A 14952-nucleotide genomic window follows, 5' to 3' on the forward strand; every position below is an offset into this window, starting at 1 on the left:
GAATTCATATTTTAAGTTTGGCTGTTTAATCCGGGTGTATATACCCTGTATATGTACATGTGTGTTTCATATCTTTTCGCTAACTTATATTGACCTGATCTATGAGTGATGTACATCTATTAACACAAAGTGTTCACAGATCATCACTAGGGATTCGTTTGCAGAAATCAAACACGTATGGTACGGTTATGACTTGGATAGGTGATCGCTTGGAAATTTCCGAAAAAATTCTTTTTAGAAAGGAATTTTTATTATTGTAAAAAATGTCCTTTTAATGTTATAAAAATATTGTTTTGCTCATTGGAATTATGTGTAATAATATAATATTTACATGGATATTTTAAAGAAATCTATACGTTGAATAGATGTTGAATCAATATTGAATGAATGTTGAATTGCAATGTCTGTAAGAATTATTCAAGGGACATTAGACGTTGCAGTCTCATTAATATTGAATCAACATTTCGCGATGTTGCTGCAACATTCGCAATCTTGTAATTTAATGCTGCTAAGATGTTGATTCAATATAAGTGTGCTGTATGGGTATGAATAAAAAATATATGTTATAGGTACAAATCGTTTTATGTGAAGAAATTTTTGAATCACTTTATCGTAATGAATGAAATTTAAAACTGGAATGCTGTTCACATTTTTCTTACGTTAACTTAGAATGAAAATTCACTGACAAAATTAAGAGAGATCTTTTTCACACTCTAAAGAATTATTTTACAGTTTTTTTTTTTAATTTTGATTACAAGGTATTGAATGTCTGAACTAATACTATTTTAATTTTAAACAGAATTTTTATTAAATGTTACTTTAATCTGTCAAAATTATAATAACATAATGTACCAAATTTGAAATAACAGTTGGGCAAAAATTCACTTCAAAATTAAAGATTGTTGTTGTAATTGCAACATGAGTAATAAATGGAGAGTAGAAAATATAATGTAAAGTTTTCTTAATTATTTAATTACAATTATATTCATTATCTTGACATAATACACTGGAGTAAAAGAAATAGAATTTTGACTGTTAGATTACAGAATTGTGCTCATTAGCAAGCCATACGCTTAAAATAATAATCTTTCGCAAAATACTCTGTGTGTGTGTGTGTGTGTGTGTGTGTGTGTGTGTGTGTGTGTGTGTGTGTGTGTATGTGTAGTATATATATGTATACCTTACCGTAAATTTGGTATGTGAATCATATATCAATAGTATACGAATGATATATGAATCATATCTGATCGTATAAGAATTATATGCGAATCTTATATGAATCGTATGCGATCACATGCTAATCACATGATTAGACATATGGTGGTATACAAATTACATATTACCGTTGGACATTTGTTTCAAAATCACATGTGACATGTTTGACGTATGTTCCGAATCATATAAGATTATGTATAAGGTACATACGATTTTTATATGACTCGTATGCGACCACATGGCAATCGCATTATTAGACATACGATCGTTATGCGATCACATACGAATTACATATCAAGGGCGGAAATTATATAGAATCACGTGTTTAACATGCGGATTTATCGTATAAGAATCATATATGATTCTATACGATAGCACATCCATTATATACGATATACATCTCATACAAAATACATGCATATTTTGCCAAGCGTAACTCTAATTAAATCATTGAAGTCATCATTGAAAAAGTTTTCTGAAACCGAGTTTTTTCTCACACAACGACAATAAATGTTAACTCGACTTATAAATTATCTTACATTTGTTTATTTATTTGCAAAAATTATAATTATATACATTCTAAATAAATAATTATTTTATTTTGGCTGTTACACATTGGATAATATACATATATTGTCGATGTAATTAAAATCAGTTTATTTTTCGTTATCTATGCAGTATTTGAATCTTTTTACAGATTATATATTTTTCATTATTAGTGATATTAATAATGAAAAATATATAATCATATATATACTTTTAGACGAAATAGGTTTATGAATGAAAAAAACTCGATTTATATCCTAATGAGCAGACAATATTTCTTAAATGTTTTTTAATAAAAATTTTTTCATATTTAATTTAATTTGTATTATTAATTGTATTATATTAACATATATTTTTTAAAGTAATAGATCGGTATTTTGACCGTTACTATATCAATACAAATTGAACAAGAATGCGTTCAACGGTCGCAGCTAGATCTTCGTGCTTGTATTGTTTGTGTGATTTTTATATACTTTATTCAAATCTTGTTCAATTTAGAACTGTGTTATGACTGAAAATCAATTTGGCACGCCGTTCATTGAATTTGAGTAAAGTATATAAAAATCACACAAACAATACAAGTACGAAGATTTAGCTGCGACCGTTGAAGGCATTCTCGTTTAATTTGTATATATTTTTTAGTTGCATTTTTATTTAAACAAATAACAAAAGTTATTTTAGATGCTATTTCGTATTTGTGAAAATAGTAAAAGAACTATTTTATTAACTAATAAAATTAATAATAATTTTATATATTGTATGTTAAATATAAATATTATGCTTTAATTATACATATTTCATTTTTTCGATAACATATATTGACATGATTTATCAGTTATATACGCATAAAGTGTTCACAGGTCATCATGAGGGATCAGTTCGCAGCGATCTTGGAAGTCAAGCAATGTTCACCGGGTTCGCGACTTGAATGGGTGACCGCTTGAAAATTTCCGAAAAAAATTCCTAAGAATACATATTTTTTGCAAAAATTGTTTTTTTACATATTATAAAAATATTGTGTTGCTCATTGGGATTATGTGGTGTAATATAATACATATTTATGTAGATATGTCAAAGAAACGTTGCGCTTTTTTTCGTATGCGATAGATATACGAATCGTATATCATGCACACGATCGCATCCCAAAAACACATGTGACAATATCATATACGATCGTATATGATTTCATCACATACGACTTTTACGGTAGGGTATGCGCGTTTTTAATCCCACAGGATAGCAGAGTTAGAAAGAAGTCTTTCCAAATATAAAGTTTCCAGGAACGCTTGGGTCGTCGGAGCTAAAATACTGTTTCCATAAATCGGCAAATTTCTCACGAGTCACCTCCGTGCCCTGCAGGAAAAATAAACAGTTTCGTGAGATTCGACACTGTCACTGTAATGTCGTATCGTTTTCTTTCTTTTTTTTATCGGTGTGTTTCTTTTCTGCTTGATTGATACTCACCACCCCTAATTTCTTGAACGCCTCACGTGCCTCGGCCTCTTCGATGCCGTGACTGCTGCATACCTTGCTGAATTCAGTTTCGTCGATCGAACCATCACCTGATGACAAAGATCATAAATCAAATTCAGCGCTATCAGCGTTTAATGTTCTTAATCTAAATTTTATATAGAGTAAAGAACTGAAGATAAAGCACTAAGAAATTTTTGTCGGGCAAGGCAAAATATATTATTAGGAATTAGTGTAAATATACATGTGGGATAATAAATGGAAGGGATGCTTAATTGTTATTTATAAGCTTATTAAGCCTCGCCTCCGACCGAAACCGTCATTCACTTGTAACCCGTAATCAGTTCATCAATTTTCACAGCGTTCCAAAAATACGCTGTACGTTTAATCGAAGCAACGAGAAGTAAATTAATATAGTTAAGACTTCAGATTGCTTAAGGAGATTAAAAAATGAAGGGAGTCACATAGCTTTTTATTCTATATACATATATATCTTTATTTGTTATATTTTATATATCTTTTAACACTGTAACTTTTGGCATTCTCATCTTCTAAATAATAAATAATAAACAAAATTTGAACAATACAAACAATAATTTGTCATGTAGAAACATTTTTTTGTAATATTGATAATTACTGATGTAAAAAAATTGAAAAAAAAATTATTTGTAACTTTAATTTTGATTTTAAATGTATTGTAGTAACAATGACATAATTTTATTAATATCATATTTGAAGAAAATTGTATAATTTATAAACATTTTATATTTTTACACGATAATGATAAAACTTTATTTCTTTAATTTTGAAATGTTCTTTAAACTTTATTCTTTCTAATAAATATAATATTTCAAAATTTTTACAGTTTGTTTGTGATTGAATTATTTAAAATCCTTTTTTCTGTAAGACTTAATGCTATTTTAGAAACTTATTTAAAAAAAAAACTAAAGGTCAAAAGATTTAAAAAATAATTTAAGAATAATAGAAAGAATAAAAAACCAATAACGAGCAAAATAAACGTATGTACATGCATTTTTGATTAAAATTGAATTTCCTTTATTCATTAAATGGACTTTTTGACTTATTTAGTCTTCCTCAACAATATTGATAACTTATAATATTAAGAATATATAAAAGGCTAAAGAACGCGTACAGTGCGTTGCATTGATGCCTGGGGTACCGATTTTAAGAACCACGTTTCTTTCTTAGTTATTTTTACGTTTATGACCAAATGCTGCCGTCAACGATCACCGCAGCATTCAGTCATGAACATAAAAATAATCAAGAAAGATACGTGGTCGTTAAAATCGGTACCCCAGGCATCAATGCAACGCACTGTACATTCCAATAAATATAAATATATGTTATACTCGACGAGACAAGCACACAGTTTACTCGTGCAAGGACACATTTACGCGACACAAAATGAACAGACTGTTGTGCCCCGGTGATGGCTCCGGGGACGTCGGTAGGTATATCGGGATCTTTTCGGCGCCTTAGGAGTTAGAACTCGTAGGAAGGGCCGCTCGGTGGTTGAAGATAAAACACTTGCTTGTTCCAACGTTAAGATAATGTATTTTCTTCAGTATTGCCTTTGTTACACTTGTAGTATGATTATATATGTCGCTCGTTGCTTGCTTTTCCCAGACGGCCCGGTATATATAGATCGGCTGTTATCTCCGGATTGTGTTACAAGCTCGACGTGTAAGTCACGCACGGCGAGTAACACACCGGACAGCTGTTTGTCAAACTCTTCCGTCGCTTTCCGATTTTGTCGCGATATTTATACGGAAATTCGTCGTTTGGTTCGGCCAATCGTGTTCCTTGCGGCATGCAGCTCCCACGCTTAGCCGAAATCCGAATACCGGAAAGCGACTCAGCATTAGCTGGCGCAGCGCGATGGTGTTGCGGGCCGGAAGCCAAACAGATCATCAACGTCTTTCGATATTTCTAGCGTATGCGGAATTCGAGTCCGCTACGCATATGCATAGCAATAGGAATCTTAATTTCCTGTTGCTATGCGTGTAATTATCGTAGTTGTACAGGGTACAACAAGACACCCTTTACAAAAGAAACTCTAACTTTAATGGTGGAACTTTGTACGATTAAATCGTAGCAGAATTATTCGAAAATATCCATCGACATACAGAATGGACTGCTGATGACCGTGGTGGTGGTAGAAAGACACATAGAGTGAGAGGCAGACAATACGAAGAACGTTCGTTCTCTGTCTACTAAGTTTGATTGGTTGTTGTGGCCCCAGCAACCAATCAGACTTAGTAGACAGAGAACGAACGTTTTTCGTATTGTCTGCCTCTCACTCTATGTGTCTTTCTACCCCCACCACGGTCATCAGCAGTCCATTCTGTATGTCGATGAAAATATCTATTGACAGCTCCGCGTCCTGAAACAGAACAAAAGCCGGCCGCGTTTCTTCTGTCTAATCGAACGATGTTTCTTTGGCCAGCTTCTCAAGCTTAGCCGAAGAACGGGCACAACACTATATATAAATAAATATAGCGGTTGTGTCAAAGTTATAAAAAAGATTACATCAAAACTTAACATTTCAACAGAAAAGAATTATAAATTTAATAGTCTGCGGTATTTGAGTAATAAATACAGAATTATTAATGTGTAAAACGGAATACATGACTGGTTCTTATTGTTTCACGAAAATGATTTGAGTGCATTGGTTAAAAAGTCAATAAATTGTCGAATGCGATCAAGTAATGATATATAATAAATGTTTGTCTGAGAAATGATATACGAGTTATTATGTAAAACAAATTTCGTAAGTTGGAAATTAAAATACACAATGCAAAAGAGTTTTTTGTATAACTCACTGTGATTTTATAAAGTAATAATTAACGTGTATGTACTCGATATGTACGTTAACAAAAGTTAATTCAGAAATAATCATTAATCTTAATATATGTACAGTTTTAATAAATAAATTTATTCTTAAAATTTCAAATTTTTATATTACGTGAAAAGACTGAAGAATCTTCTTAAATTAAAAGCACTTTAATCACACGGTGCTTTTAAAATCTGTTATCGCTCCCTACATTTTCAATATCATTTTTAACCCTTGCTATCCAATGTGGGGTCATCCACGTTTGAGCAAAATTTCTTGCATTGCGTACGCCGATACAATATGTGGTACACGCGCCTATACTCCGTCTAAAAGAACTTTGTTGGTAGGGGATAGCGTCACAGTGGCGCTTTTTAACTGCTGTTATTTCAATAGTTAGGTCGGTGTGAAAAATACACAGTCCACAACTTATCCCAGCTTGGCTGGCAAAGATGCTAAAATGGAAAATAAATAATTTTTTATTTTTTATATAATAATACTTTATTTTATCAATACATTTGCAAAATATTTATAATTTCTTATTTTTTATTAAAAAAATATTTGATTATATGTTATTATAGAAATATTACATTATATGTATTATTGGGAGTACAAATTAGTTCGGTCCGTTTCTAAAAAATGGCTGTTATGAATGTGTCTTTGGCCAATATTCATAGTCGATTCTTATTTCAAGATCGTCTTAAGTAATGTTTTGAGATGCGAATATGGCTCTCTGATTGGTTAATGACATCTTAAAACAATATTTAAGATGGTCTTAAATATAAGAATCGACTATGAATACCGGCCATAATGACAGCTGATTCCAGTGGTTTCATTAATACTTAATAAATTTGTATTAAAATTCATTAAACTCACAGAACTGTGAAGCTATAATTATTAAAAATCCCACATTATTTGCTAATTTTATATTATAAAAATAAGCATTATTTATGTTGCAAAATTAATATTAAATTATGAATTCAAATTAATAAAATATTTTTTTTATAAATATAAAATATAATCCTTTAATTTCTTTTTTGAATCACTTTTGTGTAATGATTTTTGAGAAAGTTATAATTTTTTTCAAAAATTATTGTATTTGCCGTAACATTGTTCACATATTTGCCAAAATTACATAATTTCACCAATTGTTATTGCTATTTCATTTTTTAATCGTATATTAGAAGGTTGAAACTAAATAAAATTACGATTGAAAACCATCGCATTACGATGTACCCTTTAATAAAATCATAAAACGCGAGTGACCTTACGATGGCTAGTAAGAAACAAAAATTACAATGGCTAATAAGTGTTAAATACCATTTTTTTTTTATTATAAAAAAATAAAGTTTGATCACTTCGAGAAAGCTACTCTTTTAAAGAGTGTTGGGAAAGTTACTTCTTTATGAAGTGCCCTAAAGGGACTCTAACCCAAAAATTTTTAATGGAACTTTCTCCCATCCATATATAATAGAGAACTTCTAGGAGAAAGAATCACCAATTAGGGTCACGTGACCGACTCTGTGATTGGTTGGCATAAATGTGTAGATTTTGCATTGCAATGTCGATGCGTTGACGGATTTCGTCACGAGGAACCATCGGTAGTTCCGCGTGCTGGCCAATGCATTGACGTCGCAATACAAAATCTGCACATTTATGCCAGCCAATCACAGAGTCGGTTACGTGACCCTAGTTGGCGATTCTCTCTCATAGAGGTTCTCTAATATGTAGTATACTGAAAAGCATAAAAAATTATTTTGTTTAAATCGGAGATTAATACGTTGACTTATTCGGAAATTATTGAAGGTAAAATTCCAAAAAAGCCAATTTTTGAAAAATTTTCATTTGGTGTTTTTCATTCAGAAAATTTTACAAAAAATCGAAATGTAAAAGTATTCGTCTTTTTATGGGGAGAAGGTCATGTAATCGAACGAAGAAAGCTGATTTTTATAAATTTTTTTGCGGTATAAGACTTTAATAAACTGTCTATAACTTTTCTCACATATTTCTTATGATTCGTAGATGTAGAAAAAATTTTTTAAAGTAATTAGTTTAAATATGGCAATGTAATGACACTCGCTCTCCAAATTTGAGGGGGTCAAATGGCATACAATGCAGTATTCTTTATTTCATGTCGAAATAAAAAATTGAACAAATTTGTCTTTTTGATAAAATTGCACATCAGAAGAATCTAAATCCGATACTAAAAAGTACTAAAAAAAAAATCTACGCAGATTTGAAAAAAAATGTCAAATTTTTGCATAAAATTTTCAATTTTATCATGTGAAAAAAATAGTTTGGGTAGTTATTTTTACAGGTACAAGTTATACAGGTACAGGTGTAAGTTTACAGGTACAGATGTAAGTTTACAGGTTACAAGTTTTATAGGTACACCCGATGGAGAATTTAGTGAAAAATAAACGTGCACCGTCTCAGCTATATTGATCGAATATTTTTTGAATTATATTGTACGTCGTTTTGAAAGACGTAGTTTCGAGAAAAACGCGAAAAAAGTTTAAAACGCGCGTGACCATACTGGACATGCACATAAACTTGTCTGTAGGATCATTAATATGTTGATCTCCAATATAAAGACTTGAAATTTGAATTCTTGAAATGTTTTGGTATATATATATGCAATAAAAAAATATCGATTTTTACATGATCATTCCTCCTTAAATCTTCCCATTGTAAGCGTAAAAAACTGGATAAAGGTATAAAAACATGCAAAAAAAAAAATTTTTGGAGCGTTAGATGTAACAATATAAATAAGAAATAAAAATACATTGAGATATATTCATAATTTTTGTCTGACAGAATAATTTGTGAATCTTTGATAGATTAACATGTAAAATAATAAATCTTCTCACCTATCTTATATTGAATGCTCATTATTAAATCATTGTGATATTTATTAATTTGCATTTACATATATTGAGCCTTTTATTGAGCTTCATATTAATTTAATAATCAACAAATTCAACGAACAAGTAGTGTAAAAACTGAAATTATAAAACGAATTGTTACACCACTACACCACACTAATTCCGATTTCTTGCTTACGCATAATGTAAGCCTAGCGGAGCTGGTGTGGTGTTGTGATGTGAAAATTTGTCTTATAATTTATAATTTTTGCAGTACCTGTTCGCATACTTTAAATGTTTTAGAATTTTTCGAATAAGTGTAATGATTTTTTAAAAATTGGTCTTTTTTAAACTTTAATTCTAAATAATTCCCGAACGGGTTAATGTATCAAACCTCGCTTTATACAAACAATTTTCTTCATTTATGTCATTATATGATATGTATATCATAACATGGATTTAAAGTTCTTTTAGTTGAGACCTTCCTTGAGAGGAGAAAGGGAACAATTCCTCCACAACCCTATTAAAAGTGTAAACCCTCAGAATGATTGGACATATATGTGAGATTATCTCAAGGCCCAATTATTACCCGAGCGTGTTCTGCAGCACTGTGTACTGCGAGTTTGTGTAAAGATGCGCTTCAATAAAATAAACGACCGTGATATTGAAGTGACAAGCGTAGCTTGGTTACGATTAGAGATTGATTCTGATTTCTTGAACGAACGATTTTCTGTCTGATAAAGTCTGATTATATATTTACTGTTTTTATTAAAAAGTTAATCAAAAGTGCGAGTGTCTTGTCTTATTCAATCCAAGATCCTATACACACACACACACACACACACACACACACACACACATATATATATATATGTGTGTGTGTGTGTGTTGAACAAAATATAGGGGATGATAACATACTTGACACCTTGTACGTTTCAACAAAAATAATAATAATAAATATTTTATTCAATGTAAGCATTCAATGAAAAGGAGGAAGTGTGACTAACATAATTTACCCTCGGATATTACGGATTTTCTCCGCTGCGTCAACGTTATTTATTGAAAAGACAAAGTGAAACAAGGTTTGCAGAATAGAGTAGTTTAGAGAAAGCTGATGTACCGAGTTTACTGTAATTTGCGAAACTCCGTAAGAGATTAATGATACATACTATTCTCCAGTTACTCTCTCTTCGTTATGCTTACATTAGTATTTCTGAAATCTCCGCGCAAATGTATAATAAATTACCGTCACGTAACTGGCATACGAATATGAATTTATTTACCGAAATGAACACGTACTTACCGGAAGAATCTTCAAGATCGAACATAAGGTTCATGTACGTTTGTTGCCAATCAAGGGCATGTGCTGGATCTTTCGCGTATTCCTCCCACATCGAATACCACTCATCTCGACTGATCTGCAAGATATGCGATTATATTAATATTGCACATGTATTCGCTTCTGATTGGCAAGTTGTACAATAGAAAATGTTATAACTGATCTTAATAAAACTTTATATTAAATTTTTAACATACCCAAGTTTAACATAATGTGATTGTGTTATTTTATTATATTATTATATGTTAAATTAATATTTAACATTTCTTACTGTTAAAATTACACAATTTTACGGATAAATAAACAGATAACGTAGAAATGTGATTTGAAGAATATTAATAAATTCTAAAATATTCATTGAATAAAACGTAGATAACAACATATTATAAGTGTTAATTTTTCTGAACTATGCTTTCAGGACTTCTTTTCAAATTGTATCAAAGTGTTAAATATTTTGTGTTAATTTTTTAAATAATATATCTGTGTTAATTTTTAACATATTTATTTTGTATTAAAATAATACACAAATTTGAATGGACTGTTTCGGACGTACGATTAAATTTTTTAACTGCTTGGATGTATCTACTTTCCCGTATGTGATATTTTTAAATTTTAACCGTAGATTGCGGTATACATCACTACATATTTCCTCTACTTACGAAGTGAAATACATGAAATATACAAGCAAATATTCGGGAGATTATTTTGAAAACTTTGAATAGAAAAACGTTTTGAAAATTGATAAATGACATAGTGGAACAGAGATATGCTGAAAGTTCAGAACGTTAATTCTGTATAGAGTATAAAACATGAAAGAGAAATATCTTAAAGCTCGATGAATCATAATGTAATTTTGTCATTAAATTAATCAAAATTAATTTAAATATTATACCTGTCCGTCTTGATCGGCATCGGCCCATTGTTTTAATCCTTCCCAAACTTTAGTTAAAGTGTCTTTAATATGTTGCGACGTAGCATCATCTGGTTTCCAATGCCTGGAGTTACAAATTCGCTGTAATAAGAGGAAGAAATAAGCGCAAGATAACTAAAATTCTTGAATATTCTTGATTGATGAACGCGTTAATGAAAACGAGATGATGGATCACACGTTCTGTCAGGTCTAAAATGTTATAAGTCAAGATTCTTTTATTCCGAGAAAGTTAATAAATTTCATCTTTATTCAGAGTGGTAAAAGCATATAGGATCACTACACCAGTCAATGAACAAATAAAAAGCAATTTAAATATAATTACATATTCAAGTACGAAAAAATATTTTAATCAAATCTGTATGAAGATTGTAACAACGCATGCAGGGAGCATACGTTATTCCCGGTGAACGCCAGCCGGAGGCCGCTGTTCGGCTTTAAAAAACAGAAGGCGCTTGCGCCTACCTAAACGCTGCCACAGCGACGTCGCCGCTAACGGCCGAGGACGGCCGTTAGCACGAGGCAGACCCGTGCACGATACAAGACCACGCGCACGCGCAACACCGACCAGCCGCAGGACGAAATCCCCGCAGGAAGCGCGTTTGTACCATCAGCCGCGGAGGAATAAAATCCCGAGATAAAATCTCGAGGAAGAGCGAGCGCACACGGAAACGACCGAGCGCGCGAGCTGGGAGGTATAAAAGGCCTCCGCTCGCGCACTAAGCATCCATTCCGCCACCTCGACTCCGACCCGAAACTCCTCTGGCCGAACAAGCGGTAAAGGTTCTTTGCCGTTCGAGGTACTCGACAGAGCCGGCGTTCGAAAGAACGTAGCTTCCGTCTACAAACCACCCCGGAGACCAAACGACAGTAAAGGTTCTTTGCCGCCACCAAGGTACTTGGTGGCTCCGGGCGGTCCCAGCCAGAACAAGCCCCGCGACTTCGCGCCGGCTATTAAGCCGAGAAACGAAAGACCGCGTTCCGAGCACGAGTTGTCAGGCATTTAAACGCCGTACCGAGCCGACTCACGCGTTCGCGCCGTCGGCGCGCCTCGCGCCCCGCCGCATACCAGCGCGACCGCACCTCGAAGCTCGACCAGCCGAAATTCGCGGAAAGCCGACCCCGCTTCGGGAAATCACGAGATTCCCGCTCGGCCCCGCGGCCAAGGCTGTTTGTAAATAGATTGTATATAGTCCGCCGGCCCCAGTTATTGTACTCTGTTCTGCGCGTCATTTTCAATAACACCGCAATCTCTAAATATAAATGTACTGTGTCACACCGCGTCATTATTACCGTGAGATACACTTGTACCGAAGAATAAATCCGTCGATCCGCGCTCGTCGTCGTTTCCCTCGATCGCGGCAGCGCAGCTCAAATTGTACCGCGTACACGACTTTACAATAAACTTATACGCCGCCTGACAAACCAACGTGTATTTTCTCTCTCCCGCCTCGAACCTATTTCGTTAACCGAACCGCGAGCTAAACCCGCGCACAGCAAAAACGGAATAACGGTTGTTACATGGCGGAACGGAATAACGGTTATTACAAGATTAAATCTAAAAGAATTTAATTAATTTGCAATTTATTATTTTCCATAATGATAAAATTAAGACTGATGAAAATGTCAAACGTAAAGATGAGAGAACCAATATCGGTTTTACAGTGGTCTACGGTGTATCTTGGTGCTTAATAATAAGTTTTTTATAAATTTTTACAATTTCCAATTCACATAAACTGCATACCGCATATTTGTCTTTGCTGAAAGGCAGTCCTTAACCGAAATCAGAACGTATTATCATCCAAAAACAAATATGGAAGCTATTTAGAAATCGGACCTTACTTTCCAAATAACACTCGTAATATATGGCGTGCAGTTCACGTTTGTTGGAGATGTAACAATTTACAAAAATGTTATTAGGCAATAAGTTCTATCGCAGATCTCTGCAAGACTGAGTTTGTTATATAACAAGAACAAATTCACTCAAAACATATGTTAATAAACATACATTAATAAACATATGTTTATTATTTTTAAGTCTTATTATTTTCATATTTTTCTTATTGTTAGACAGTCATTTAGTAATGCTTGTTTGCAATTGCAGTGCAATGACCATAAATAGAGAAGGAAAATAACTTTAAGCAGTATACTTACTTGTACAGCGAGATCAAAATCTTTTATATCGATGGTGCCACTTTGATTAACATCTAGAAAAGAATAACAAAACATTATTGTTGTCAATACATCTGTTTACAATTTATAATTTATTTAATTAAATTTATAATTTATTTAAAATTTTTATTCAGTGTAATATTTTGTTTGTTAAATTTTCTTTTAAAAAACTATTTATTATTTCAAATGCTATTCCAGCTGTCACTAACATATTCCCAAGATACATCGTACATTTTCTCACTTAAAGGATCGATTATGCCACTCGATTTCGGTCTGGCTTAGCTACAATCAGATATTGTTAATTTTCTGAAAATGACCCACTTTTACTGCATGGGTTTATTCGTTTTTGCGCAGTTTCCGCCCGCGGCTTATTATTTATTAATTTCGTTTCACTATAGAAGGAAGCTGCCCTCCTTGTTTCATCTTTTTCTGATTTCTGTAGTTGGAATCTTGTTAAGTGCCAATTATGATTCAATGAGATAGAATTAATTGTCTCCTCCGGTATTTCGTTAAATGGTTAACAAACCGAGGTAACAGGGACATAATTAATGCCGACGTTCGGACAGCTATGTCGCCGATGTCTTTCATGGTACAACTTGTAGCAAAAACTCTAATCTTGCTGGTAAATTAAAATTCGAATAATCAGATTCCCATATATAGAACTCTGTTTTGATTATTAACGGAGCGATAAACATAACAGATGAATAATGTATTTATTTTTTTACAAACACTATAAAGTGTCGTGAAGTTATTGTCAAGGATAAATTATCAAAATTATTATATTGTTGTCAGATAATATTACGAATAGTCAGTATTGTAACTATTAACAATAAACTGAGAAAAAAAATATTTGGTATGTGACTACAATTGCATGATCAAATAATTATAATTAAGGGGCAAGACCTTTAGAGGGTCAAAAAAATTAATTTTTTTTAACTGCATTTTATGAAAGTATATACTTTTAAGAATCCACCCTTAAATTTTTATTAAAAAGTATGAAAAATTACGGAAGTTATAACATTTTATTTAAAGCGGTAAAAATTTTTACATGTAGTATTTTTTTTGGATTTTATTTTACTATTTTTGGGTGTTAATGAAGGACTCTTGAAATTTCAAATAGTTAAATCTCGTCAAAAAGGCCAATGAGAGTCAGTGCGGGTATAAGTGCGCAAATGTTTATTTCTTGTCAACAAACAATTTCAACGTGTTACTTTCATATCGAATTACAATAATTACGAACGTTTCGACTCATTTTGAGTCATCTTCAGCACAATATATATAAAATCTCATCCTCATCAGTCATCAAAAAACGGGAGGACATCACGTCACCGGCGATATGCCAAATCCGCTGTGGCATTTTCCCCGTAACTGTGTCAAAGGAAATGACACTTTTCTATTCAATAACCGAACGTTTTTTTACAAAGATAATATTTAAATTGGTTACACTTTGAAATAAAGTGTACTTATTATTTTTTATTATAATAAGTACACTTTACTTCAAAGTGCTTGATTAGCAATACTTCTAGCCAGAAATTACAGAAGACTAATTTGTAAAATAATTTCTCTA

The 14952-nt window shown here is 32.4% G+C and overlaps 1 protein-coding gene across 1 annotated transcript in view; it reads right to left on the minus strand.

The window, feature by feature from the left end:
• Positions 1-2896: 2896 nt before the first annotated feature.
• The window catches only part of LOC105208176 (calexcitin-2), a 172879-nt gene continuing 160823 nt past the window's right edge, over positions 2897-14952 (minus strand). The window contains exons 3-7 of the mRNA XM_026138033.2: positions 13368-13420; positions 11178-11297; positions 10250-10364; positions 3226-3323; positions 2897-3114 (exon numbers count right to left, since the gene is read on the minus strand). Of these exons, the coding sequence (XP_025993818.1) occupies positions 3007-3114; positions 3226-3323; positions 10250-10364; positions 11178-11297; positions 13368-13420 (494 nt within the window). The 3' untranslated portion in view covers positions 2897-3006. The remainder of the gene's footprint in view (positions 3115-3225; positions 3324-10249; positions 10365-11177; positions 11298-13367; positions 13421-14952) is intronic.

This window comes from Solenopsis invicta, chromosome 3, assembly GCF_016802725.1.
Source record: "Solenopsis invicta isolate M01_SB chromosome 3, UNIL_Sinv_3.0, whole genome shotgun sequence".
Taxonomy (NCBI): Eukaryota; Metazoa; Arthropoda; class Insecta; order Hymenoptera; family Formicidae; genus Solenopsis; species Solenopsis invicta.